Here is a 27,154-nt window from a genome sequence, read left to right as displayed (position 1 = left end):
AGGCCAGGCTAAGCTATGATGTTCGGGAGGTTAGCTGTAGTGAATGCGTTTTGGACATAGGATATTTTCAACTTATGATGAGTTTATCAGGATGTAACCCCATTATAAGTTGAGGAAGATTTGTATTAATTATAGAGAACAATTGAGGGATGCATTACCTAGGTATGAGTTAAATGCTGTTTCCCTTGCTGCAAAATTATTTATGTAATACTTACTCTGTTTTTTCTTTTCTTTTAATATGAGAAGCCATAGCCATTCTTCCATTTTGTTTACAGAAATAACAACATCACTCTAAATGGCTAATGGTTACTGATCATTTATCATGTGCTGTTTTATGTACAATTGATATCCATTTATTCTTCACAGTAATCCTGTGACAGACCTACTTTTCAGATGGGAATGTGGAGCTCAGGGAGGAATCAGTAGCCCTTCTCAAGGTCCACAGCTACTAAGTGCCAGAGCTGGGGTATGAACCCCTAGGGTTGCCTCCAGGGCTTGTGCACCTGAGCTTCATCCGGGGGTGTGCTGGAGAGGTTCAAATGGGCTGGTGAGAGCCTTCAGGGCCATCACATTAGGAGCGTGAAACAGGCCTGGGTGGGAGTATTTATGCCATGGAAATTGGCAAATGCTGCAGATCAGGGTCTGGCCCCAGATGGTGGTTAAACATTTATCAGCACACCACTGATTGACTCTATCAAAGGACCAGATGCCCCGGCTTTCATCTGTGTGGCTCCCACCTCTTTGGAAGAGGAATTTATGGGGCCTCAGAAGAGGGTCGCATTTTGAAAACAATTTGTTTACATCTTATTTCAGGGAAGCAAGTTTGCCTTCCCAGTCCTCTCAGTCAGCCCTAGAGCACTTTAGCACCACCCTCTAGAGGCTGATTTTTGTTATAATCTGGCTTTAAGCTTTTCCCCAGCCATTCTTACGTTTATGACACATCAGAAAGAAGAAAAAAAATGTCACAGGATCTCTAAGTCACTTATACCCTGCTCTTTTGAAGCTCACTATTTCTGAATAAAAGTTGCTATTATTAGGACCCTGGGATCATGACTTGACCCGAAGGCAGACACGTAACCAACTGAGCCACCCAGGTGGCCCTGTGGGAGAGTTTTTAACTACAAATTAAATTCTTTAACAATATAGGGCTATCCAAGTTATTTGTTTCTTCTTGAGTGATTTTTGATAGTCTGTGATTTTTGGGTAATTTGTCTGTTTTATCTAAAATGTAGAATTTATGTTTTTTGGGGAAAAGATGGCAGAGGAGTAGGGAACCCTATTCCAACCAGTCCCTGGAATTGAGCTGGATACCTACCAGACCACTCTGAACACCTACAAAATCAGCCTGAGATGTAAGAAGACAGATCTGGATCTCTGCAAACATAATCTCACAGGCGGTTGGTTTTGAGGTATGAAGCAGAGAGCCGTGATTCCGTGGGCAGATATTGGAGGATAAACGGCAGTGGGAGGGAGCCTGGCCATGGGGATCCGACACTGCCGGTGAGCAATAACCTCCCACGCTGGGGACCAGGCACAGACTCGCAGACCGGTAGCAGCAGGGAAAGGACTTTAGGGCAGCCCCCCAAATGGAAACCCAGAGCAGCGGGGCTGCATGTGGGAACTGGGGGTGGCTGGCGGTTTTAGAAGCACAAAGGGCAGAGACGTGCTCCGACCTGGAGGCGAGGACTGGCAGTGCAGCTGAGGGGCGCACAACTCAGGATGCTGCAGTTTATAGCAGCACAGACAGAAATGGAGATAGTGTGGCCTGGAGAGCTCACTGAAGAACAGACTGCAATCTCTCTGCTCTGAGGCAGAGGGTTGGGAACAGTCTCTTCTGCTCTGACTCTCAGAAGAGATGCAGAAAGCTGCCAGAGAACAAAAGCCCCCCAAAACTGGTTTCCACTGAGCCCATCCCCCACCACCGGGGGCAGGGCAACTCTGCCCAAACAGGGTTGCCTGAGTAACAGCCCAGCAGGCCCCTACCCCAGAAGACAGCCTGGGAAAACAAGAGGCCAGCAACCCTAATGTCCCTAGAAAACAGGTGCATCTTGCTTGGGTTGTGGTCAATAATTTGGACTCTATACATTCCCTCAACCACCCCTCAACAGAATGACTAGGAGTAGGAACCCCCAAAATAGAAAAGACTCAGAGATCATGACTTATGCTGCAGATTTACAAATGGATTCAGATATAACCAAGATGTCGGAGATGGAATTCAGGCTAGCAATTGTGAAGACAATAGCTAGAATGGAGAAATCGATAATGGCAACATAGAATCTCTAAGGGCAGAAATGAAAGCTGAATTGGCAGAACTTAAAAATGCTATCAGTGAGATCCAATCTAATCTAGATAATCTAACACAGCTAGGGTAAACGAGGCAGAAGAACAAATTAGTGACCTAGAAGACCAATTAATAGATAAAAAGGGAAAAGAGGAGGCCAGGGAAAAACAACTCAGAATCCATGAAAATAGAATCAGAGAAATAACTGACACCATGAAACGTTCCAATGTGAGAATTATTGGAATTCCTGAGGGGGTGGAGAGAGAGAGAGGACTAGAAGATATATTTGAGCAAATCGTAGCTGAGAACTTTCCTAATCTGGGGAATGAAACAAACGTTCGTGTCCTAGAGGCAGAGAGGACTCCTCCCAAGATCAAGGAAAACAGGCCAACACCCCAGCATGTAATAGTAAAACTCGCAGTAAAACTCTTAGAACAAGGAAACCATCTTAAGGGCAGTTGGGGGAAGAGATTCCTTACATACAGAGGGAGGAATATCAGAATAACGTTAGACCTATCCACACAGACCTGGCAAGCCAGAAAAGCCTGGCAAGGCATATTCAGGGTACTAAATGAGAAGAACATGCAGCCAAGAATAATTTATCCAGCAAGGCTGTCATTTAGAATGGATAGAAAGATGCAGAGCTTCCAAGACCGGCAGAAAATGAAAGAATATGTGGCCACTAAGAAGGCCCTGCAAGAAATATTAAGGGGGGTTCTATAAAAGTAGAAAGACCCCAAGAGTGATATACAACAGAAATTTACAGGGACAATCTATATAAACAAGGTCTTCACAGGCAACATGATGAGAATAAATTAATATCTTTCAATAATCACTCTCAACGTGAATGGCCTAAATGCTCCCATAAAAAGGCACAGGGCTGCAGATAGGATAAAAAGACAGGACCCATCCATATGCTGTCTACAAGAGACTCATTTTGAACCTAAAGATACATCCAGACTGAAAGTGAAGGGATGGAGATCCATCTTCCATGCCAACTGACCTCAAAAGAAAGCTGGGGTAGCAATTCTTATATCAGACAAATTAGATTTTAAACTAAACATTGTCTCTAACTAGACACAGAAGGACCCTATATCATTCTTAAAGGGTCTATCCAACAAGAAGATCTAACAATTGTAAATACCTACACCCCTAACATGGGAGCAGCCATCTACATAAGCCAACTGTTAACCAAAATAAAGAAACGTATTGATAACAATACGTTAATTGTAGGAGACCTCAATACTCCACTCTCAGCAATAGACAGATTATCTAAACAGAAAATCAACAAAGAAACAAGAGCTTTGAATGACACACTGGACCAGATGGACCTCATAGATATATACAGAACATTCCACCCTAAAACAACAGAATACTCATTCTTCTCGAGCGCACATGGAACTTTCTCCAGAATAGACCACATACTGGGTCACAAATCAGGTCTCAACTGATACCAAAAGACTGAGATTATTCCCTGCATATTCTCAGACCATAATGCTTTAAAACTGGAACTCAATCACAAGAAAAAATTTGGAAGAAATTCAAACACTTGGAAGCTAAAGACCACTCTGCTCAAGAATGTTTGGGTCAACCAGGAAATCAGAGAAGAACTTAAACAATTCATGGAAACCAATGAGAACAAAAACACATTGGTCCAAAATCTATGGGATACCGCAAAGGCGGTCCTAAGGGGGAAATACATAGCCATCCAAGCCTCACTCAAAAAAATAGAAAAATCCCGAATTCACCAACTAAGTCTACACCTTAAAGAACTAGAGAAAAAGCAACAAACGATGCCTAAGCCACACATTAGAAGAGAAATAATTAAGATTAGAGCAGAGATAAATGAATTAGAAACCAGAAACACAGTAGATCAGATCAATGAAACTAGAAGCTAGTTCTTTGAAAGAATTGATAAGATAGATAAACCACTGGCCAGACTTATTTGAAAGAAAAGAGAAAGGAACCAAATTAATAAAATTATGAACGAAAGGGGAGAGATCATGACTAACACCAAGGAAATAGAAACAATTATTAGAAATGATTATCAACAACTATATGCCAATAAACTGAGCAACCTGGATGAAATGGATGCCTTCCTGGAAACCTATAAACTCCCAAGACTGAAACAGTAAGAAAGTGACAACCTGAATAGCCCAATAACCAGTAACGAGATTGAAGCAGTGATCCAAAACCTCCCAAAAAGCAAGAGTCCAGGGCCTGATGGATTCTCTGGGGAGTTCTACCAAACATTCAAAGAAGAAATAATACCTATTCTCCTGAAGCTCTTTCAAAAAATAGAAACAGAAGGAAAGCTTCCAGACTCATTCTATGAGGCCAGCATTACCTTAATCCCCAAACCAGGCAAAGACCCCATCAAAAAGGAGAATTTCAGACCAATATCCCTGATGAATATGGATTCCAAAATCCTCAACAAAATCCTAGCTAATAGGATCCAACAATACATTAAAAGGATCATCCTCCACAACCAAGTGGGCTTTATCCCCAGGATGCAAGGGTGGTTCAACATTCACCAATCAATCAGTATAATAGAACACATTAATAAGAGGAGAGAGAAGAACCATATGGTCCTCTCAATTGATGCAGAAAAAGCATTTGACAAAATACAGCAGCCTTTCCTGATTAAAACTCTTCAGAGTATAGGGATAGAGGGAACATTCCTCAAGTTCATAAAATCCATCTATGAAAAACCCACAGTGAATATCATTCTCAATGGCGAAAAGCTGAGAGCATTTCCCTTAAGATCAGGAACATGTCAAGGATGCCCACTCTCTCCACTACTGTTCAACATAGTACCAGAAGTTCTAGGAACAGCAATCAGACAACAAAAAGAAATAAAAGGTATTCAAATTGGCAAAGAAGAAGTCAAATTCTCTCCTTTCACAGATGACATGATACTTTATGTGGAAAACCCAAAAGACTCCACCCCCATATTACTAGAACTTATACAGCAATTCAGTAATGTGGCAGGATACAAAATCAATGCACAGAGATCAGTTGCTTTCTTACACACTAACAATGCAACTGTAGATAGAGAAATTAGAGAAACGATTCCATCTACTATAGCATCAAAAACCATAAGATACCTTGGAATAAACCTAACCAAAGAGGTAAAGGATCTATACTCTAGGAACTACAGAACACTCATGAAAGAAATTGAAGAAGACACAAAAAGATGGAAAAATATTCCATGCTCATGGATCGGAAGAATAAACATTGTTAAAATGTCTATGCTACCCAGAGCAATCTACACCTTCAATGCCATCCTGATCAAAGTTCCAATGACATTTTTCAAAATGCTGGAACAAACAATCCTAAAATTTGTATGGAATTAGAAAAGACCCTGAATCGCCAAGGAAATGTTGAAAAAGAAAAACAAAACTGGGTGCATCATATTGCCCGATTTCAAGCTATATTACAAAGCAGTGATCACCAAGACAGCACGGTACTGGAACAAAAACGACATATAGACCAGTGGAACATAATAGAGAGCCCAGATATGGACCCTCAACTCTATGGTCAAATAATCTTCGACAAAGCAGGAAAAAATATGCAATGGAAAAAAGACAGTTTCTTCAATAAATGTTGCTGGGAAAATTAGACAGCCACATGCAGAAGAATGAAACTTGACCATTCTCTAACACCATACACAAAGATAAACTCCAAATGGATGAAAGGCCTCAATTCAAGAATCCATCAAAACCCTAGAGGAGAACACTGGTAGTAACCTCTTGGACATTGGCCACAGCAACTTCTTTCAAGGTACTTCTCCAAAAGCTAGTGAAACAAAAGCAAAAATGAACTTTTGGGACTTCATCAAGATAAAAAGCTTCTACACAGCAAAGAAAACAGTCAACAAAACAAAGAGGCAACCCATAGAATAGGAGAAGGTATTTGCAAATGACACTACAGATAAAGGGCTGGTATCCAAGATCTATAAAGAACTTCTCAAACTCAATACCCAGAAAACAAATAATCAAGTCAAAAAATGGGCAGAAGACATGAACAGACACTTGTCCAAAGAAGACATACAAATGGGTAACAGACACATGAAAAAATGTTCAACATCATTAGCCATCAGGGAAATTCAAATCAAAACCACATTGAGATACCACCTTACACCAGTTAGAATGGCAAAAATTGGCAAGGCAAGAAACAACAAATATTGGAGAGGTTGTGGACAAAGGGGAACCCTCTTACACTGTTGGTATGCAAGTGGAATGCAAGTTGGTACAGGCACTTTGGAAAACAGTGTGGAGGTGCCTCAAAAATTTAAAAATAGAGCTACCCTATGACCCAGCAATTGCACTCCTGGGTATTTACCCCAAAGACACAGATGTAGTGAAAAGAAGGGCCATATGCACCACAATGTTCATAGCAGCAATGTCCGCAATAGCCAAACTGTGGAAAGAGCCAAGATGCCCTTCAACAGATGAATGGATAAAGAAGATGTGGTCCATATATACAATGGAATATTATTTAGTCATCAGAAAGGTGAATACCCAAGTTTTACATCAACATGGTTGGGACTGGAGGAGATTATGCTAAGTGAAGTAAGTCAAGCAGAGAAAGTCAATTATCATATGGTTTCACTTATTTGTGGAACATAAGGAATAGCGTGGAGGACATTAGGAGAAGGAAGGGAAAAATGAGGGGGGGGAAATCGGAGGGGGAGATGAACCATGAGAGACTATGGACTCTGAGAAACAATCTGAGGGTTTTATGGGGGAGAGGGGTGGGGGGATGCATTAGCCCAGTGATGGGTATTAAGGAGGGCACCTATTGCACGGAGCACTCGGTGTTATAAGAAAACAATGAATCGTCGATCACTACATCAAAAACTAAAGATGTATTGTATGGTGACTAACGTAACATAATAAAATAAAATTAAAAAAATAAAATGTAGAATTTATGGGCAAAAAAAGGTTGCTATTATTATGTTAATTTAATCTTAGGAAACTGAAGATTATTCACAAACTAGCCAACCAACTCCCAGAAAGTTTTTGAATTTGGTTTCTGCTGGCCTTCCCAAAGCCGTCCAGCCTTTTATATTCCAGAATATTTGAAAACACATTAAAGAAACATAACAATTTAGAAACAGCCAGGCGGTGACTTCCCCATAACGTAAAGCCAATGCCCCGACAGCCCTGGAAGAAAATAAATGTGTGGGACAGAGTTTGCTATGTGGGAATATGTTAGCTTTAGGACATAACAAAACTGCAAGAATGGCAAGTGTCTGAAGTTCATTACCATTTGACCCAGCAGGAAGGAAGCAAAATCATTTTAAAGTACCGATCAATTGTTTCTGTTTTCTTCATTGAAGCAAGTGGGACTCTGGGGAAAGAGTGAAGTGACAGATATTTAAGTACAATTTGATTTGTCTTTGTCTCCCTGCAGCCCTGAGAACAATGCCTTCACAGAGCACAATTCTGAGAATATTTACTGATAGAACCAATGTCAGGAAGTTTAAATGGACTGTGATGAATGGATACCTTATTGACATTCAGAAAACCATGTCTTCTGCCCTGAGAACCAGTCTGTAGGGGCCAGACATGGCTGGAAACAAAACCATTTCAGACAGAAAAGCAAACTGGACATCCTTAAATTGTCTCTTTGATGTTCTTGCTACTTGTACCATGAGAACAAACTCTGGAGGCTAACATGGTCATTGTCTGCTGCGGAGGGTCTGAGAACATTGTGAGTTTGACACAGCTCAGGATGCAGGGGCAGCCATCTGCTGCCGGAGTGGGAACATCAGGGCTATTCCTGGGGAGCCCCCTTCTCTGCTTTTGCCTCCCTAAGTTGGCTTTCCATTTGCCTTTCAACGAATGCCAGCCTTAGACGAGCATGAGAGATGCAGGCACTGGAAGCGGATTGAGGAATACCCGCTCTCCCCAGAGACAAGAGAAAGGCCCACTCAGCATGCAGGGCAAGTGGCCAGAGCAGCTCGTGTTTTTCTTTTGGGCAGAAAGTCTTGATTTGTGAGGGGTGATGGCTACAGGCTGACAGCCAGTTCTATGTGGCCCTGGGGGAAGTGATAGCCCTCCTCAGGCTCCTACGAAAGAAAAATATAACGTGGTATGTGGGGTGAAGGACATGATCTACAGATCGGTGGTTCTCAAACTTTGGTGGGTGTCAGAATCACCTGGAGGGCTAATCCAGCACAGAGGCCCAGGCTTGTTGTAGTAGACCAGGGCCTTGAACTTTCTATTTTTACAAAGCTCTTCCGTGGATCCAGATCCCCACCAAAGTTTGAGATCACTGGTATAAAACAACAGAAATAAGAAGCGAACCAAGAATCCTCGTGTTTGAGCAGCTTTGTCTAGTTGGGTAGGAAACTAAAGGAGAGAGAGAAAAGTGAAATGCAAAAGGGAAAAATACCAAGTAATCTGCAAATCACTATGATTGATGAATTTGGTTGCTATGGGTGCCCAGGGAAGGGGTACCCAACGCAGACCAGGAAGAGAGATGTTGTCTTCATAGAGGTAGAAACAAGATGAGGGCAAGGCCCAGCAACTGGGCAGAACATGGTGGTCCAGAGAGCTACAAAGGATGCATGGGACTGGGGGCATGAGCATCAAAACGTCAGGTCGATTTTGAGGGTTCTGAAGTCAGTATTTAAGAATCCCTGTTACTGTTGAAATTAGAGCTACCATTCGATCCAGCAATTGCACTACTGGGTGTTTACCCCAAAGATACAAATATAGGGACCCGAAGGGGTACGTGCACCCCAATGTTTATAGCAGCAATGTCCACAATAGCCAAACTGTGGAAAGAGCCAAGATGTCCATCGACAGATGAATGGATAAAGAAGAAGTGGTATATATACACAATGGAATATTATGCAGCCATCAAAAGGAATGAGATCTTGCCATTTGCAACGACGTGGATGGAACTGGAGGGTGTTATGCTTAGTGAAATAAGTCAATCAGAGAAAGACATGTATTATATGACCTCACTGATATGAGGAATTCTTAATCTCAGGAACAAACTGAGGGTTGCTGGAGTGGTCAGGGGTGGGAGGGATGGGGTGGCTGGGTGATAGACATTGGGGAGGGTATGTGCTACGGTGAGCGCTGTGAATTGTGCAAGACTGTTGAATCACAGATCTGTACTTCTGAAACAAATAACGCAACATATTTTAAGAAAAAAGAAAAAGAAGAAGACAGCAGGAGAGGAAGAATGAAGGGGAGTAAGTGAGAGGGGGAGACGAACCAGGAGAGATGATGGACTCTGAAAAACAAACTGAGGTTTCTAGAGGGGAGGAGGGTAGGGGGATGGGTTAGCCTGGTGATGGGTATTCAAGGGCGCACGTTCTGCATGGAGCACTGGGTGTTATGCACAAACAATGAATCATGGAACACTTCATCAAAAACTAATGATGTAATATATGGTGATTAACGTAACAATAAAAAATTAAAAAAAAAAGAATCCCTGTTACTTTTTCCTCACTCTTCAAGCATTTCTTGAGCACCCACTAGGTGCCAGGGCCTGGTATAATGAGACGAATAGGGAATAGGGTCCCACTGTACAGTCGCTCAGTATCTAGTTCAGGAAAGAGAGGCAAGAGCAGAGAATTACTTTGCAATCGTCTCTATCTTATAAGAAAGGAATTTTTTGAAGGCCTGTGGGAGGAGCAACTCATTGTGCTTGGGGGAGTCTGAGAACTCTTCATGGTTTGTGTCAAAACCAAGCTGGTCTTAAAGAACTTCAACTGGGGGAACAGCATGTCCTAAGGTATGAATAAGTCAGAGAGCTTGGCATATTCAAGGGAAGGTGGGTCTTCAGGGCAGTGACAGGCCTCACATGCCATGCTGGAGTTTAAGCACCATCGTTCGGGCATAAGCCCGTGTTTCGATTTGGAAAACTGCACAAGGTCTCTCTTTAAAAGATGATAAATATGGAGGTATTGATAAGAGTAGACTCAAAAGGAAGAGGGGAACACAGCTATTCCTTTGAAATAATCTGGGTGAGAGATGATGAGATTCAAACCTCCAGCACTGGGGACAGAGATGAAGGGCACTTTTGATATACATGTCTGGGTTCTGAGTTAGAGGACCTGATCACCAGTGGAGCATCATTTGAGCTTGGACATGCCAATTTAGAGATATCTGTACGACCCGTCTGGAGGTTAGGACTAGAAGTATCTAAGGAGTCATCAGCTTGGACATGGCGGTTGGACCAGAGAAATGTGAATGAGATAACCATGAAGAACTGGTGGCACAGGAAGGCCAAGGCAAAGCAGAGCCCTGGGAACATCCCTGACTTAAGGAGTGACTGGAGGACATATGAGAGGAGACAGGCTGAGGGACAGCAGGGTGGAACCCTGGAGTGAGTCCAACTTCTTACAGAGCCCAAGAATGGGCCCCATGAATGGCCTGGGAAATGTCCTCAGAGAACGTATTTACTTTTCTAATGGATTACACCCTTGTTTCACTTCATCATCACTCAAACCCAGTGAAGGGCTAAATGCTTAATGAAAATTAAACATCAGCAACTTCCATTTATTGAGTGCCAGGCTCTGTGCTAGAAACTTTCCTTATATTCTTATTATCATCCAACCCATGTCGCCAGAACCAACATTATCACTGGGACTGCCAACTTGATGTATGGCCTCCCTAGGGAGATCATCAGGATCAGGTACCTTAAAATGTCACAACTTATACCCGCACTGCTTTGAGGGCAATGTCCACTGACATGTTTTCCTTCTTTACCCTGAAATCCTGCTGTGCTCCTATGCCATAGCTATTATAATACACTTAACATGTATGTTACGTTCCAATTCTTAATACAAATAGCACAAGACAGATAAAAGTGTATTTCTTAAAAAGTGCCAGATAATGCTGTCATCATCTGCTTTGTGCTCTACTGCTTTGGTCTTCTGAAATAAGTTGTGAATTCTGACAGTAAGGAGTCATGTCCTCCCCTTCCTCTGTGTCCTCTACAGTGCTGGTGAACTCTAGGCACTTAATTCATGTTTGCTAACTGAGTAGAAGAGAGAACTAGTTGATATCAATTTTAGGGTCAGCAAGCAAAAAGAGTACAATATGTTTTGGTTCTTCCTTCTTAGAAGTTAGTGGGATGCATGAAGAACAGGGCTTTCAGTAGGTTTAAAGGTGGCATCTAGGGGCATCTGGGTGGCTCAGTCGGTTAAACATCTGCCTTCAGCTCAGGTCATGATCTCAGGGTCTTGGGATCAAGCCCCACGTCCAGCTCTCTGCTCAGCGGGGAGTCTGCTTCTCCCTCCCCCACTGCTCATGCTCTCTGTCTCTCAAATAAATAAATAAAATCTAAAAAAAAAAGGTGGCATCTAGGATGACCATGTGGCATCAATCTGAAGACCTTCAAACCTACCTACTCACCCACATGACCTACACATCCACCCACATAACATCTCAGTTATCCTGTGGATTGACCTGCACCCATTGAAGGAGCTGCTTCCACTCAGCCCCACCCTCCGACCCGTATGCATCCCCCTTCTCCATTCACCCTAATCACTTGATGTTGACAGGACCCAGCCGGGTGGCTCATCTGTGCCTTGCCCTGAAATCCTTATTTTAATAGGAGCTGCAACAATGGAACCAGTAACTGGGTGCAAGCCATCCTAATTGGCAACATCAACTGGAAGGTCCTTGTCTCTGCAGGAGAGATGTTGGCCTTCAGCATGAGTGGCAAGAGTTGTGTGGCATCGTGGGGTATTTATAGAAATTCTGGTTGGGACAGCCAGAGATAGGATGATGATGAGAGCATGTCACAGAGATGCACGGGGCAGTCATTTTAGACCAAATAAAAGGTGGGAGAGGTGTCTGGGAGGCTGAGTGTCCCATGGAGACAGGTCCAGTGCCTCTGGGGAGGGTAGCTTTTGTGTGAAACCAAGGGGAGTACCTTGTCTTAGAGAGAAAAGACTGAGAAAACGTGAGAAAGAGCTGTATTCTTGAACTGGGATGTAACCGGAAGGAGATTTGGAAAACTGGCCACAGCTGGGGCTTCCCTGCCTCTGCCACTGTTTGGATGACTGCCATGCGATCAAATATTGGTGGGAGGGCAGGGAGGGGGGAGCACATGGAGAGTCGAGGGTCATGAGGCCAAGAGCATGGTCTTTGAGGATGAAAGTAAAATGATCCCTGGGTGTTGGCAACAAACAGGAAGCTAACCTCTAGTGGCCCAAGGCACCTGGGATTTCCCTTCAGAGGCTGCCTGACTCCCAAAGACCTGCCCTCACGATGCATTTATGGGGAGCCCCTGAGGCCTGCCCTCCCCAGAGCACTGCAGGTGGACTGAGGGAGGAGGGGGATAATTACAGAGGTTCTGTGAGGCGAATCAGAGCCACTGCCGGAGCTGCCCTTCTTGGTCCTCTGGGCCAGGGAGGTGCCGAAGCGGAGGGTCTCATAGACAGGATCCACCTTATTGCCACAGGCTGCAATGGAAGAGAAAGTTCATCTGAGTGACAGGGTTCCTCCACTCACCATCAGGAAAGCAGCCAAGAATTTATCATACCTCCTGGGTCAGCGGCACTTGAGAAGAAGGTTCTGTGCCACAGACTCACTAACTCCTGGGAAAATGGAGCTGTGTGTGGTCAAGCTTTCCTGGCAGATGGGCCCCCCACAATATGTGCCCTTTGGCCAGGTCTTTCCCGTGCACCCACCACTTACATCCAGAGCTCTCTGCTCCCAGACGCTTCCTGATTTATTGGTTTTCCTCTTTTGTTATCCATCCTTAGGACTCCAATGTCAAGGTTCTGCCCGATACCAGCTTTATTTCCCCTAGTGTGAGGTTCTGCTCACCAAGGTATGAAGCCTTGAGCGAGACTCAAAGTTTGCAGTAAGAGGCAAGTCTTTGTGAAAGAATTTGACATTACCAGGCCTCATGAATTTCTGTTTAAAAGCTTTCTAGTTTAAAGCTTGCCCCTTCCAAAGGCAAAAAGAGATGGAGATTCTCAGGGAGAGAGAGAAAAATAGAAGTAAAATGAAAGATATTGTTAAAGAAAATTTCAAGCCAGAAAGATCTATAAATATAAGACACTTTTTTTGTCCTCATTAAAGAAAAACTGATATTCACAGAGTTCCTTCCAAGCATTGGTCTATGATTTACATTTATTTTTTTGCAACAATTATGAAAAGCAGATTTTGCTATTCTTCATTTATAGGGTCTGACAGTTTGATAACTTGTCCAGACACACAGTTAGTGGGTCAGCGGGGGAGCTGGGGTCTGAGACGGGTCTGTGGGATGCTAGGCTCCATGCTCTTCCCACTCTGCCATGATGCTGAGGGGTAGTGTATCATATCAGCAGCCTTTGGGACATGGGTGTTTTTCAAGCTTCATCGGGGAGGGGAGAATTTGCTCCTCCTTATGTTTCCTCTCCAGCGAAGCAAACAATCATAATGCCATCAGCCACCAGACAGACTCACAAACATAGCCCGCTAGATCTGCGGTCCTGAGACAGCAACAGCTGTTAATGCTGACATTGCTGCTCAAAACCCAGCTCAACCCATCAACGTCCCAACTCACCGATGGGCATAACTTCTTTAATGCATCCAAACTGTTCATGGATGAGCAAGGGGGAGCTGTAGTAACGCCGAAACCCTTTTGGCTGGAGAAAGAATGAGAAAGAGAAAGGCTTAATGTCACTGCGGAGATGGAGAAAACCACACAAGAGCTCTGAAAATCATACCAGCTGGTTTCTCCAGGGGGCACCGCTCTGTTGCCCTTGAAGATGCTGGCTTGTCCTAGAATTTATCCCTGGGTGGGGGGCGGGATGGGAGGTACAGGTGGCAATAAGCAAGCCCCAGCCCTGCCCTTCCCTTTCCTGCCTCTCTTCCTTGCGCAGACCATAGCAGTCTCCCTTGTGTCCAGGCTCCTCACCATCCCCCAGGATACAAATGGACTGGCACGCATTATTTCACTGTGGTTTACTATTGAGGTTTATTAAACTCATAAAAGGCCTGGACAAGGGGAAGCAGACCTCAGAGAGAGGCCAAAAGGACCTTGGATATATGACAAGTTCCCCACAGAGTCATTTGCCTTGTGTTCTAGACTCTCTGCTATGTTTTTCTGATCTCTCACTCATGGTCTTTGCCTCGGCTTGTGGAAATCATTGGAGGAGGAGGAGGGGAAGAGGTGAGGCAGGGGTTTTGGAGAAGAGGACACTGCCAATCAGAGTAAGGAGATGAACTCTCTAAGAACCTTGAGTTACTATATGCCAGTGTTGGAAGGGAACTCTGTGGCCGGACCCCTACTGGAATTCCAGAATCCTAGCCCATGTTCCTGGCAAGTGGTATCTTCATTTTTTTGAACACTGCCACTGCTGGGGGGTGGGTGGGAGGAGCTCTCACTAGCCATGGAGGCAGGTCTTTGGTGACATTAGCTCTTTGTTAAGACTTGGTATCTACTGATCCTAGGTCTTTTCCCTGGAGCCATAGGACAGGAGAGAATTCCTCTTTTGTATGACAGGTCTTAAATTTTTTTGAAGACAGCTGTCACAGCCTAAGTATCTCTAGGGTAGACATTCTTGGTCCCTTTGACAGTTCTCTGGCCATCCTAGTATTGATACCCTCAAAAGCGCTCTGGGTTGCTTTTTATCCACATGTGGCACCAGTACTGAAGCCCATGCTCCCAAGATGCTAAGACCAGACTAGAATGGGCCAGGGCCATCTGACCTTCCTTGGCTTGGCCACCATGATCTCTTAAAGTGGTGCGTTGATTTTTATTATTCTCTCCATTTTTAGGGGGCTGGTTAATCTCTCTCCCCTTCTTGACATCCAGTGGGCCGTCAGCCAATTTAGCACTGAGGTGACCAGCCACCCTCGTTTTTATGGGCTGGGAAGGTTCCTGGGATGCCTCACTTTCATCTTTAAAACACGGACAGTCCCAGGATGTGGGACTTGCGGTGCTAAAATTGAAAAAGTTCCAATCTGGGACAAGTTGGTCACCCTGATGAGGACATGGAGTCCTTTTCACATGGGGAGCATTTGTCTCTCAGGTTGATAAAGCTCCTCTTCTGCTTGATCACTATGCCAACAAGGAAGCCTTATTGGTAGGCCAGGGATTTGGGGGCTGCCTTCCTAGTGTCTGGCTATCAGGGTGCCACAGGGAAGGAGTTTGGATGGGCAGGGGGTTCTGGGCTTACTCCTGGCACCAGCCCTTACCAGCTTGCCCATGCACCGCTGGGGTGCTAGGCCATCCATGCACTTGTGGTGGATGCTCATCTTACAGGCCTTGCAGCGCAGCCCATGCTTAGCGTTTGCTCCTGTCAGACATGCGTGAGCTTTGGTTAGGATACAGCCTGCCTTTACCTGGTGACTAGCATGAAGCCCTTAAAAGAGTGGTTACTCCCTAAACCCAGGTCATTCTTCTTCTCTGTGACTTTAGCATGATGCTTTCGAAAACAGACAAGATCTTATGGTAGATTCTTTGACCTTCTCCCACATCTGGTACCACTTAAGGTATCAGCTCTGGTTTCTTCCTACTCCTTTCCTCTTCATTACTCCAGAAAATCTCAGCCTCCTCCATGTCACCGTTCAACTCAATTCAAGCTAGCAAATGCCACTTTCTTTGCCCATTTCTGCTCTTCTGTATGTCTTGCCAAGGAGTGCAAGTGCTGAAATTCTGCCCATTTTTTACCTGAGTTTCTGTCACAGAGTCTGAGCTGTTGGGACTCTTGGGAAAATGGCCAATAAAGGGGGAATGGCATGGTCTGTGTGAGAGAGGGCTGATGATACTTAAAGTGGGGTTGGAGGGCTGGGTCAGACAGCAGCTCCTGCCTGGTGGAAGAGGAAGAGGAGGTGGGTGGCCATGAGAGCACTGCTGCAGGGAGTCACCCAGCCTCCTGGGACAGGGTGCCTTGATGGGGTAGGAAGAAAGGAGGCAGAGGAGGAGAGAGGCTCCTCGGTGACCCTGTGCTGCTGCAGTGAGGCTCAAGGCAGCAGTGCCAAGCAGACAAGAGGGTTGGCCCGGGGGGCCTCAGGGACGTTGGGAGGGGTGTTGGCCACCTGCATTCATGTTCTACAGAGCAGCTGGAGGGAGGCGAGGAGAGGATGTCAGAGTGGGACATTTTCTGTCTCCACTTGGTCCAAGACAAGAGGTGCGAGACAGAGCGAGTGAGCTGGTAGGCTCCTCACAGGCCTCCAAAAATGGGCTGCCAAAATGGGAGTTTATAGCTCTTAGATGGCTAAGCACATCGAGCACATTAGAAAAGTGAAGAAGGTGGGGGCTGGGCAGGGTTTCTTTGTGGAGCTGTTGGGGTCCTACTCCTTTCATCTTGCTCCTCCCACACAGTGACAGGGGTTCGACCTTCTCTACTCAGTCCTACTTAGAGAGGATTCAAGGGGGTTATTTTAAAAGCTTGGCTTAGGTCCCCTGGAGTCTGTGGGACACATGGGTGTGGCGATACCCACATGAAGAATGCTGACAAAGCAGACCACGGGACAGGCAATGGGACTCCCTACATCTCATAGGCATTGATATGTACATATGCCCGGAGACACAAGGCCACAGGTATCCTGCTGCATATGCGGCAGACTACAGAAGCAAAATGAGGACACCCCAAGATCATATGTGAAAACCACCCTCTTCTCCGCCATCCAAACCACCATTGGCCCTTGTCCAGACTCATTCCTAGTTGAACTAGTTCATCTGTTTTTGTCTTCCTCCAGTGCGTGCGCAGTAAGCAGAACAATCATTTAAACAAGACTTGAATCACCTCCCTTTCTCGTGTAAACAGCTTTCAGTAGGTTCTCCCTGCCTTTCTGATGTTATACAAAATGCTCAGCATGGTGGGGAGGCTTTGTATGATTTGGTGGAGCCCATATCTGCCTCTATCTCAAGCTAACCTCCTTGTTCCCTATACTCTAGCCACATGGCCTTCTGCAAGTTCCCTGAAGGCACGAGTTCTTTAATTCTTCAGGGTCTTTCACACACACTGCCCTAAATGCCCGGAATGTTGTCTCTATCACTCCTCACCTGGCTAGCCAATCCTCATCCTTTGGGTCTCTTGTCATTCTTCCCATGAAGCTTTCTTGGCCACATTCCCCCTTTCCTTGTTTAAATTATCTTTATTATTATTATTATTCTTTCCTATAGCACTCTGTTGTTTTTCACAGCATTTATCGCAATTACTCATTCGAGAGTTTGTTTTTGTATGCCTTTCCTCCTGGACTGTGAACCCAATGAGGCTAAGGGCTGTTTTGTTCATCAGCCACTGGGTACCCAGCTCTGAGTATGATGTCCAATAAATATGTGTTAAATACATTAATCAACAAATTCTCTCACAGTCACACATGTACTGAAGCAGGGGTGATCGACTGAGATAATTAAGTGGAGTTGATTCATTGATGGTGTAGAAGCAGCATTCAAGAGCTCAGAGGACTTGAAGATCATCTATAGGGATGATTTTATTCCACAGATGAGAAGCCTGAGGGTCCAGGTCAGAAGAGGTCCTGCCTAGCATCACTTTTCCTCTGCTTGACCCTAAAACTTCCTCCATTTACTGGGGGTAAGGTACATGAAGATATGAATGGGGATAATTAGACATCAAAATAAAGGAGAGTACAAGAACATGATACTCAGCTGGGAAAAGCCACAGGCAAACTCTTGTCTGGACAAAGATCCACAATACCTTCAGGAGGTATTACCTGCAAACTCCCTTCGAGAAGGTATCATTTAACACAAAGTGTGTCTGCTCTTACAACCACAAAAAGGCAAAGTGACATATAAACAAACCATAAATTACTGGGTGTGTGTGCTTGTTCATAAAAACTAGTTGGAAAGGCTCTTTTCCTTTTTTGAGGGTGGTTACTGCAATGCCTTCTAAACACTGGACTTTGAAAGCAATCACTTATTTTTTTGTTTTCAAATTAGAGAATGCTATTTGTGCCCTCTGAAAGAATAAGTAAAAGCTTCAAAGAAGAGTTATTTCATTGTGTGCTGGACTCTGAAATAGCACTATTATATATTAAGGTATATTTTCCTTCAGGCCTGAATGCCGTAATTTTAGTTTTCCTTGTCTGTTCTAATATACTCCACTATTTGAATGAATCAGATCACCAACAATAATTTGGTTTTAGGTGTTCCAATTTCTATTGTGGAATAGCAGGAGTGACTGAAGAGGAAAACTTGTATTCTGTGGCTCATAGAATAGTTCAAAGGGATAAATCACATCACTCAGTGGTGTTAGCTTACTGACTGTAGTAGGATATGGGAAAGTTATGGTCTGACCCGTTACTAGTGACCTCCATCACAAAGGCATCACTGAATGTGACCCTTAGGCTTCAGTAAGAGTGGGAAAAACATGGTTTTAAATTAGAATCTGTCTCATTCTGGCCCTTTAAACTTAAGAAAGCTACTAACATTCCCGGAGCCTCAGCTGTCTCCTCATCAAATGGCAGTACTTCTAAGTCCTCCCAGAGTTGCTAACAGTAATAGTGTTGAAATATATGCAAAGGGGATTGCATGGATTTAAATACTCAGAAACATAAAGATGTCACTGGACTTTGAATAAACATGGTGGATTGGCCACATGAGAGGCCCATTTACTCATACCAAAGCCCACTAAAATGTCAGGCCAAGAATAAAAAGTGGTATAAACCCCAAATAACAAGGTTACTGGGAAGAGTGGCAAGTGTAGAAGAGATTTCAACATGTGTTCAGAAGATAGAAAGCAACTGGACGAATGGCAAGGAATTTAGCAGAAAAGGGGGGAGACTGGGTTTCCCAATAGCAACTTGGAAATGGGAAGATCAGGGGCCCTCAAAAACTGTGGAATTTTAAAATTCTGAGAGAAAAGACTTTCCAACCTTGAATTGTATACCCAGGCAAATAACCAACGATTATGTAGGCAGAATAGACACATATTCAGAGATTCAAAATATTTGCTTTCCATACACCCTTTCTCAGAACACTAATGAAAAATGTGCCTTAGAAAGATCAGGGAATAGATCGAGGAAGAAGAAATTGTTGGATCCAGTGCACAACAGAGGAACTGACACAGAGGAAAGGTAAATGATATGCCCTTGGGACAGCTCTGCAGTAGCCCTAGACAGGTGCTACAAGATGAAGTAAGGCCATACCCCTGGCGGAAAAATGGAACTTAGAAGTTTATTGACGCTTTTCAGGTTTCGATGCTGTAATAGATATGGCATTTGACAGATTCATGAAAGCATTTGAAAAAAAATAATTATAGGTGCATAAAAGATCAAGGGAATTAAAAAGGTGATTTCTAATTGAGGAAATATAAAACCTGTTTAAGGAAAGAAATGTAATCCTAGTATAATATTTGAATCAGAAGTTAGCAATAGTCACAATAGTGTATACACTATCAAGTTCACACAAAATTGTGACAGAACTACTTGTGACGATGAGAACAGAGGAACAGCAAAGATTGTGCTGTAACTCTTGTAGGAAGGTGAGAGCAAGGCAGAGGGGAACGAGCCAGAGGGGTGACAACCAGAAGCCAATAAATGTTTCATTAATCAATAAATAGTAAGCACAGCATTTAGACATATTGAAATAAATGCCAGAAGAAACAATTAAAGAGGATGAAAGTAGCTGCCTTTCAAAAGTGTCATGGTTAGAGGATGAGAAATTTTCCACTGAAGTATTTTCAATACCATCTGTACCATATTTAAACTATTCTCATGTCCTACTGTGGCAAAAAGCAAATAAAAATGAAGCTGCTGGAAGCTGGGTCGTATCAGCCCCTTGGATTGATGTGGTCTGTGGTATATGGAGATACAGGGAAAATATGGAGCCAGCTTATCACATAACCATCAGTTCTTCCCTGGAATTTGAACTTCTGGGATAAATCCAAGATAGTTCTATGAGTTACAATGGAAAATTGTTAAGGATGTTAGTTATGATATTCAAATGAAATTTGGAATGGATCAATGCAAGCTAGGACAACACTGACTAACTGTCAGGCACTGGGCTATTTTATGAGCATGGTAGGATTTACCATTATGGATAACTGAGCTGTCTCTAGAGGAACCAAGTGTTGAAGCTCTTGTGAATAAAGGAGTCTCTATATGAATATTGGCAGAAATATAAAAGGGGTTTTCTCAATGCAAATGGCTAATCAGTGACATTGGATAACAGGCTCTTTTTTTTGAAAAATAAAATTGATTACACATATCTATAAAACAGTTGGCCAGAATCGTTTTGATAACATTTGGCCATTGAGGCACTGCTTACTCCTTAGTCAAATTTCATATAGTATTAGATAAAACAGGATAAACCAAGGGTTTACAATCAAGACCCCTTAACCAGGAAAATAATATGGAGAATGAGTAAAAATAAATTTGTGTAGAAAAAGAAATGGAATCATAATATAGTACTTAATTCCGCAGAGAACAATAGTTGTAATTATTATTAATAATTAGTTTGCTTTCAGAGTCTACAACTCTGGAATTACTCCTATAATTTATTTGATTAAAATTAATGTCAGATAATAAAAAAGACTCTTTACTGTGATTTGGGAAAAAACTTTAAAAAATTTAGAACTATATACATAAAAATAGAATATCTATAAATAGCTCCATAAATATTTCTTGGATTACATAAAATACCTATAAATAATTCAGAGGTAAATACAGGTCAAAAAGTTCAAAGACATACCAGCCCCTGTTCTTGTGGGTTCAGGTACCGGAGCCACCTTTGCCCTCCCCCGGTGCAAGGGGCCACACCATGGCTGGGAAAGGAAACCGCACGGATGCCTATATCAAGAGTGTGCAGACACTAGTGAGGGCCAGAAGTCCATGTTACAGAAGGTTCTCAAAGCCAGAGAGATGAGAGCAAAAGCAATAGGTGAATTTTTGGTGCCTGGGCAAACCAGAGGCATTTAAGGGCTAGAAACTATGCAAACAGTGGAAAGATGACAGTGTTTTTAAATGAGAGGCTGTAACAAAAAATCTCTACTGGATAATAAAGATGGGCATTATAATGCAGCTAGCATTGTCCATGGGCTTCCCTTAAATGAACATGACACAAGGGATGGGACAGAATTATGGGGGAATCTGTTAAGAAGCCCTTTGTGATGCAACCCCCTGCCCACTTGCCTTGCCTCATTTTCAGTATACTCCACCTTGACCTCCTTTGTTTTCCTAGATCATTTGTGGTTCTTGGCAACGGTGGCTGGATTAGGCTTCTTAAGGGTTGCTCACACAAACTCTTCTGCCCTTCTTGTTCAATTGCTAAACAGCTTCTCATCTTGAACCCCTTTTAAATATTCTCCGAAGCTGCCCTTACACACACCCTCCCCCCTTCCATTATACAGGACCCTCCACTCTCCATAGCTCCCTCACTGTTCCTGGAGTACCTTTCACAGCAGGTCCTCAGCATGGGATGCTGGGTAATTTATTCACCTCTGGTACCTCTGTAGCCAGAAAGGTCCTTGGCTGGTACACTGTAGTCCATCAGGAATGATGAGTCTACCCAGGCCTGGGCCAGGGAAGTGCTCAAGCTAAGAGAATGCTGAGGGTCCACCCCACTCATTCTATGGAAAGAGCTACATATCTCCTTGTGGCCCCAAATCCTGGAGGCTTGTGCGACTATTGGGTTCTACTCTACTTGCAGATCCGCACTGTATGGGCCCCCACCTGGCTGGGTCTTGCTTTTCATACCTTTGTTCCCATGTGGGGGAACAAGGGTATGAAAGTCCCTTGCTGGGACTCAGAACTCCCAGGTCCTGCGTGGCCCTACAGTCCAGGCCAGATACTGTTCCATGTGATGCCTGCTTGACCTAGGAAGTGAGCTAAAAGCCGATTCTGGGAATCACTGTTTCTGTGTCTGCTGCTGGCTCATCACATCTTCCTTGGAGCAGATGCTGAAAACTATCTGAACTGGAATCAGATTAGCCGTGCCCCTTGACTCATGTCCCTTTGCTTATGGACTCCCTGTAGTTAACAGCTTACATTGGCCTCTGAGTCTTTCTCCTGGTATGAGCTCCCATGACGCCTCCCAGAGGACCCTACAACAGTGTCTGTTGAGTGCTCTGCTGTCCTGACAGAGACGCCTCAGATTTCCCCCATTGCCTTCATGATTGCCTTCAGTACGGGAATGCTTAAACTCTGTATCTTCCGTGGCTTCATTATTAAAAACTGTGGCTTCATCATCTAAATAATAACCGGATGATTTGGAAGAGTCAATGCTCCATAGTGGAATTAAAAATAATACATGCAGAACATGGGAAGTATTTCTGTGACTTTCACACGCTAATTCTTTTTGATGTCAAGTAATGGTGTGGAGACGATCTTTAAGACTGTGAGGCCACTCGAAAGCCAGCTAAGCCAAATGGAGTCACTGGGCATGATTCTTTCTCTTTTCATGAGGGCAGAGGGGGACTTGAGAGAAAAACAAAGGAATGGAGGAAAAAATCAGTACAATTAAGATGGGAGGAGTTCGGCGGTCAGTACACACACACACACACACACACACACACACTTGTGCGCACACCCTCGTGCACACACACACACATTTGAGATGAAAGAACATTGTACTAGAAGTCAGAAACGAATTCTCACCCTGATCCTGCAGGAAGGAAAGGAAGTGGGAAGGAATTAAAAATTATTGAGCTCTTGTGCACTGTTAGGCAGTTTCCTGGATGTTTCTTCATTTTATTAACACTTGTTACCTGTCATATGCAAGGTTATCATTTTAATTGAAGGAGGCGGGGGTAATTGATAACTTCGATGGCAAAGAATGAACAAACATTGAGTTGGGGTGAATATGTAACTCACTAGCTGTGAACTCAATACTGCAATTTTCCCCGTTTTTATCCACACAGTCCTGTGAGGTAAGGATTTTTGTTCTTTCATGGTTACAGGGAGTGAACTGAAGCCCAGGGATACACAACTAGTGAGGATAGAGACGGGACGAGGGTCCAGGTCTATACGACTTGGAAGCTTGCCTCTCTTCCCTCATCCCGTCCCCACTGCCTCCTGCCAGCCATCTGCACATCAGCAGATCTCTACCCTGACTTGGTCTGGATTTCTCCTATTGAAATTGAAAGGGAAAAATTACAAAGGCATTCATGGCCCTCTCAGCTCTGTTTATGATAATCATAGAATAAAAATACAAGTATGTTACCACAGCCTTTGAATATAGGGTTGGAAGGTTGGAGGAGAAGGGGCTATTATGTTATGTCAGTAATATTTCCTGTCCCAACATCCTCTTTGGAAGAGGCGTTCTGATCACATATGCAATGGGTAACAGATAGGCTCTCATAGCGGACAGATGTGAACAAGAATTTTTTGGATGAGCCGGCCACTGCAGAGATGCGGGTCCATGTAACAGATAGGTATAAGATATTACAGGCTCCACTGATCTTGAATACATGCAGAAGAAAAGTGTGGGAAATACAGAGTCTTTCCCATTGCAGACATTGCCAAACCCGCCAAGCTGGCGATTACTCATGGGATCAATAATGCATTAGGAATCAAGGCTGCAAATGCATTAGCTGATATAAGTGTACGCTGCTGTTTCTAGTTTTCATATGTCCTTATTTGGGGACTTATTTTTGTTTTGAAAATGACACTGATGTCATAAATGTTCTCATCTTGGTTGATTCTTTTTAAAAGGAAGAATGGACCCAACGTGGAGAAATAGAAATGTAAGAATACAAAAGTACAAAAGCAGGATAGCTGTTCTACAACTTATTATAATTTTCACATGTAAATTGTCTTATATTTGTATGTTTGATCTGGGCATGTGTGTATATACACGCACACATAATACATAAATGTACCATGGCGAGGTGGAAGAAGTTGGACTTAAGGTATCAAAAGACTGAGATATTAGTCCTTAGCTCCGAGACCTTGGACAGACACCTGTCCTCTGACCTCAGTCTCCCCATCTGAGGAAGGGTGTCACAAGCACAAAGTGGAAAAACCAAGGGGCCCTCTTTTTAATAAGCACAACTTAACATGCAAAAGTAAATGGTAACAGGACTAGAAAGTGCATCACCTGCAGCTCTAAATGGTGGCTTTCCCTGAGGTCACGATTTCCAGATTCCTGGAATGGTGGCATTTTGTACATTTGCAATATTGTGCAATCATCACCCCTATCTAATTCTGAAATATTTTCATCACCCCAAAAGGAAATCCCATACCCATTAAGCAATTATGTCCCACTCTTCCCTCCCCCAACTTCTGGAAACCATCAATCTGCTTTGTGTCTCTATGGATTTACCTATTCTTGCTATTTCATGTAAATAGGATCATCAATCTGTGACCTTTCTGTTTGGGTTCTTTCACTTAGTTTGGTCTTGAGGTTTATCCACATGTATCAGTATCTCATTCCTTTTTATGGCTGAATATTCCATTATACACAGTCTAGTTTATTATTAGAAATAGCTATTAATCTAATTACTCATAGAAATAGATTTTTCATTCTGATTTAAGCTCTTAGTGAAGATGGAATAGAAGGACATTCTATAATATAATAAAGGATACACATCTGACATGAGTTTGTCTGATACTTAATGAGGAAACATTAGAAACCCTCTCTCACCAGTAAACTGCTCTTATTGTTACCAGATACCAACATCTGGCTAAATCTGGTAGTCAAAGTTCATCCCATAATTTATCTATCTACCAGTAGCAGCATTTGATAAGGTTGATCATTCTCTTTTAACATTTTCTTTCTTGGCTTCTAAGATGGTATATCTTCTTGGCTTATCTCTACCACACTAGGCACTTCTTCCTGGTCTCTTGCTGGTTCTTCCTCTTTTACCCAACTTTTTAAGATTGGATGGCCCCAGGGCTCAGTCCTTGGTCCTCTTCTCTCTTCCATCTGTACTTACTCCCTTGGTCATATCATCCAACCCTATCCCTTCAAATACTATTTACATGCTTACAACACCAGTATTTATATCTTCTACCTAGGAAAGGCCCTCAAATTCCCTATCTCCTGACTTCTTGACATTTTCCTACTTGGCTACAAGATAAACATTTCAAACTTCAACATGTCTCAAACTGAATTAGTGATCTTTTCCCTTCAACACCTGCCCCAGAACCTATTCGACCTGCAGTTTCCCCATTTCACTTGATGGCAACTCCATTTTTCCAGTTACTTGGGCCAGAAACCTTGTTGGCAGCCTCCCTGTCTGCTAATTTCCTCATGCAGGCCATATGCAGAAAATCCTGCTGGGTATTTCCTTCAAAATATATCAAGAGTCTGGCCCCTTCTCAGTTCTTCTGCTGTTTCCTGATCTCGACCTGTGCTGCTGGGTGATAGCCTCCTGACTGTCCTCTCTGCTTCAATCCTTGCCCCATCCCTCCAAAGTCTTAGAAGCCGCTATTCTTCACACAGCAGCTAAAGAAACCTTTTGCAAATATCATTAAAGTCCTATAATTACTTTACAGAGTAAAAGCCGAAGTCCTCTCAATGGTCTACAGTTACACTTTCTTCTGCCATCATTCACACTGGCTACTGGGCTGTTACTTAGCTTCCCAGGCATACTCCTGCCATAGGCTTTAGCTCTAGTTGTTTCTTTCACTTGAAATGCCCTTTCCCCAGAGTTCTCCCACCTTTCACAAGTCTTGCTCAGGTCTGATCTTGACAAGCTTATGTTGACCACTTCCTGTGATACTGCAATCCATCCCTTGCCTCTGAACTCCTGATCCTTCTCACCTTGCTTTATATTGTTCTTCCTTCCACATCATTAGAACCTTGAAAACTCATCCATTAATCCATCCTTCCATCCATCCATCCATCCATCCATCCATCCATCCATCCCATCCATTGTCTCCCTGACGAAAATGTCAATTTTACAAGGGCCAGCATCTTTTCCTGGTTTATTCACTGCTATATCCTAAGGGCTTAGAACATAACCTGGTAGACAGGAGATACTACACAAATATTTGTTGAATGAATTCTTTTTAAGTTTGAAAGAAGACAAAGATGCCTGATGTTATGAATACTCAGCATGGTATTATTAAATAAGAAAAGAAAACAAATATGTGTTGAAGGGATGCCAATTTTCTCCAAATAGTTTTGCAAATTCACCAGAATTCCAGTTGAAGTCTCAATGGGATTTGGGTGGGGGACTTCCTAAAGTGATTCTAAAATTAATCTTGAAGAATAAACACTTGAGAATAGCAAAACATTTTTGAAAAAGAATCTATGATAACCCACAAGAATAATTAAACCAGAGAGCTATTGGTGCTGGACAAACAAACAAAATAACCAATAAAGTGAATTGAAAACCAAGAGATATACTTAGGTATCTTTAAAAATTTAATGATTGATAAAAGTGACTTTTGAATCAGCAGTGAAAAGAGGGATTATTCAACAAATTTTGGTGAATCACCTGGTAAATTATTTGGTAGAAAAGACCAGATATTTAATTCATAACATATTCTGAAATAAAGTTTGGATGGGTTAAGGAATTTACAGAGAAGTTGAAAGTATTAGGGGTGCCTGGGTAGCTCAGTCAGTTAAGCATATAACTTTCCATTTCAGCTCAGCTTATGATCTCAGAGTCCTGAGATTGAGCCCTCTGTGCTGGGCTCCATACTCAGTGGGGAGTCTGCTTGAGATTCTCTCTCTCCCCTTTCCTTTGCCCCTCCCCCGCTCTTACACTCTCTTTAAAATAAATAAATAAATAAAACCTTAAAAAAGTTGAAACTATTAAGTTAATTGAAGAAAATATAAAGCTAGCTTATTTATTCTTGAATAGAGAAGCTCTTTCTAAGTATGATTTTATGAGAGAAAACAATATACAAAAGATTGATAAATTTCATTACATTAAAATATACTCACTAATAAAAAGGCTGAAAGGCAGATAAATTGGGGAAAATGTGTGCCTTATAAAATTCAGGATATTATACTGCATTATATTGGATTAATGAGCATTTCTTACCA

At 43.0% G+C, this 27,154-nt stretch overlaps 1 protein-coding gene across 1 annotated transcript in view; it reads right to left on the bottom strand.

Annotated features, from left to right (window-relative positions):
* The window catches only part of STAC (SH3 and cysteine rich domain), a 159,208-nt gene that overhangs the window by 46,101 nt on the left and 85,953 nt on the right, over positions 1-27,154 (bottom strand). Inside the window, exons 3-5 of the mRNA XM_027585755.1 lie at positions 15,448-15,548; positions 13,811-13,892; positions 12,604-12,719 (exon numbers count right to left, since the gene is read on the bottom strand). Coding sequence (XP_027441556.1) covers positions 12,604-12,719; positions 13,811-13,892; positions 15,448-15,548 — 299 coding nt within the window. The remainder of the gene's footprint in view (positions 1-12,603; positions 12,720-13,810; positions 13,893-15,447; positions 15,549-27,154) is intronic.

The sequence above is a fragment of the Zalophus californianus genome, chromosome 1 (assembly GCF_009762305.2).
Source record: "Zalophus californianus isolate mZalCal1 chromosome 1, mZalCal1.pri.v2, whole genome shotgun sequence".
NCBI classification, from domain to species: Eukaryota; Metazoa; Chordata; class Mammalia; order Carnivora; family Otariidae; genus Zalophus; species Zalophus californianus.
The sequence above is the reverse complement of the archived record's forward strand: the minus strand, read 5'-3'. Positions and strand labels throughout refer to the sequence as shown.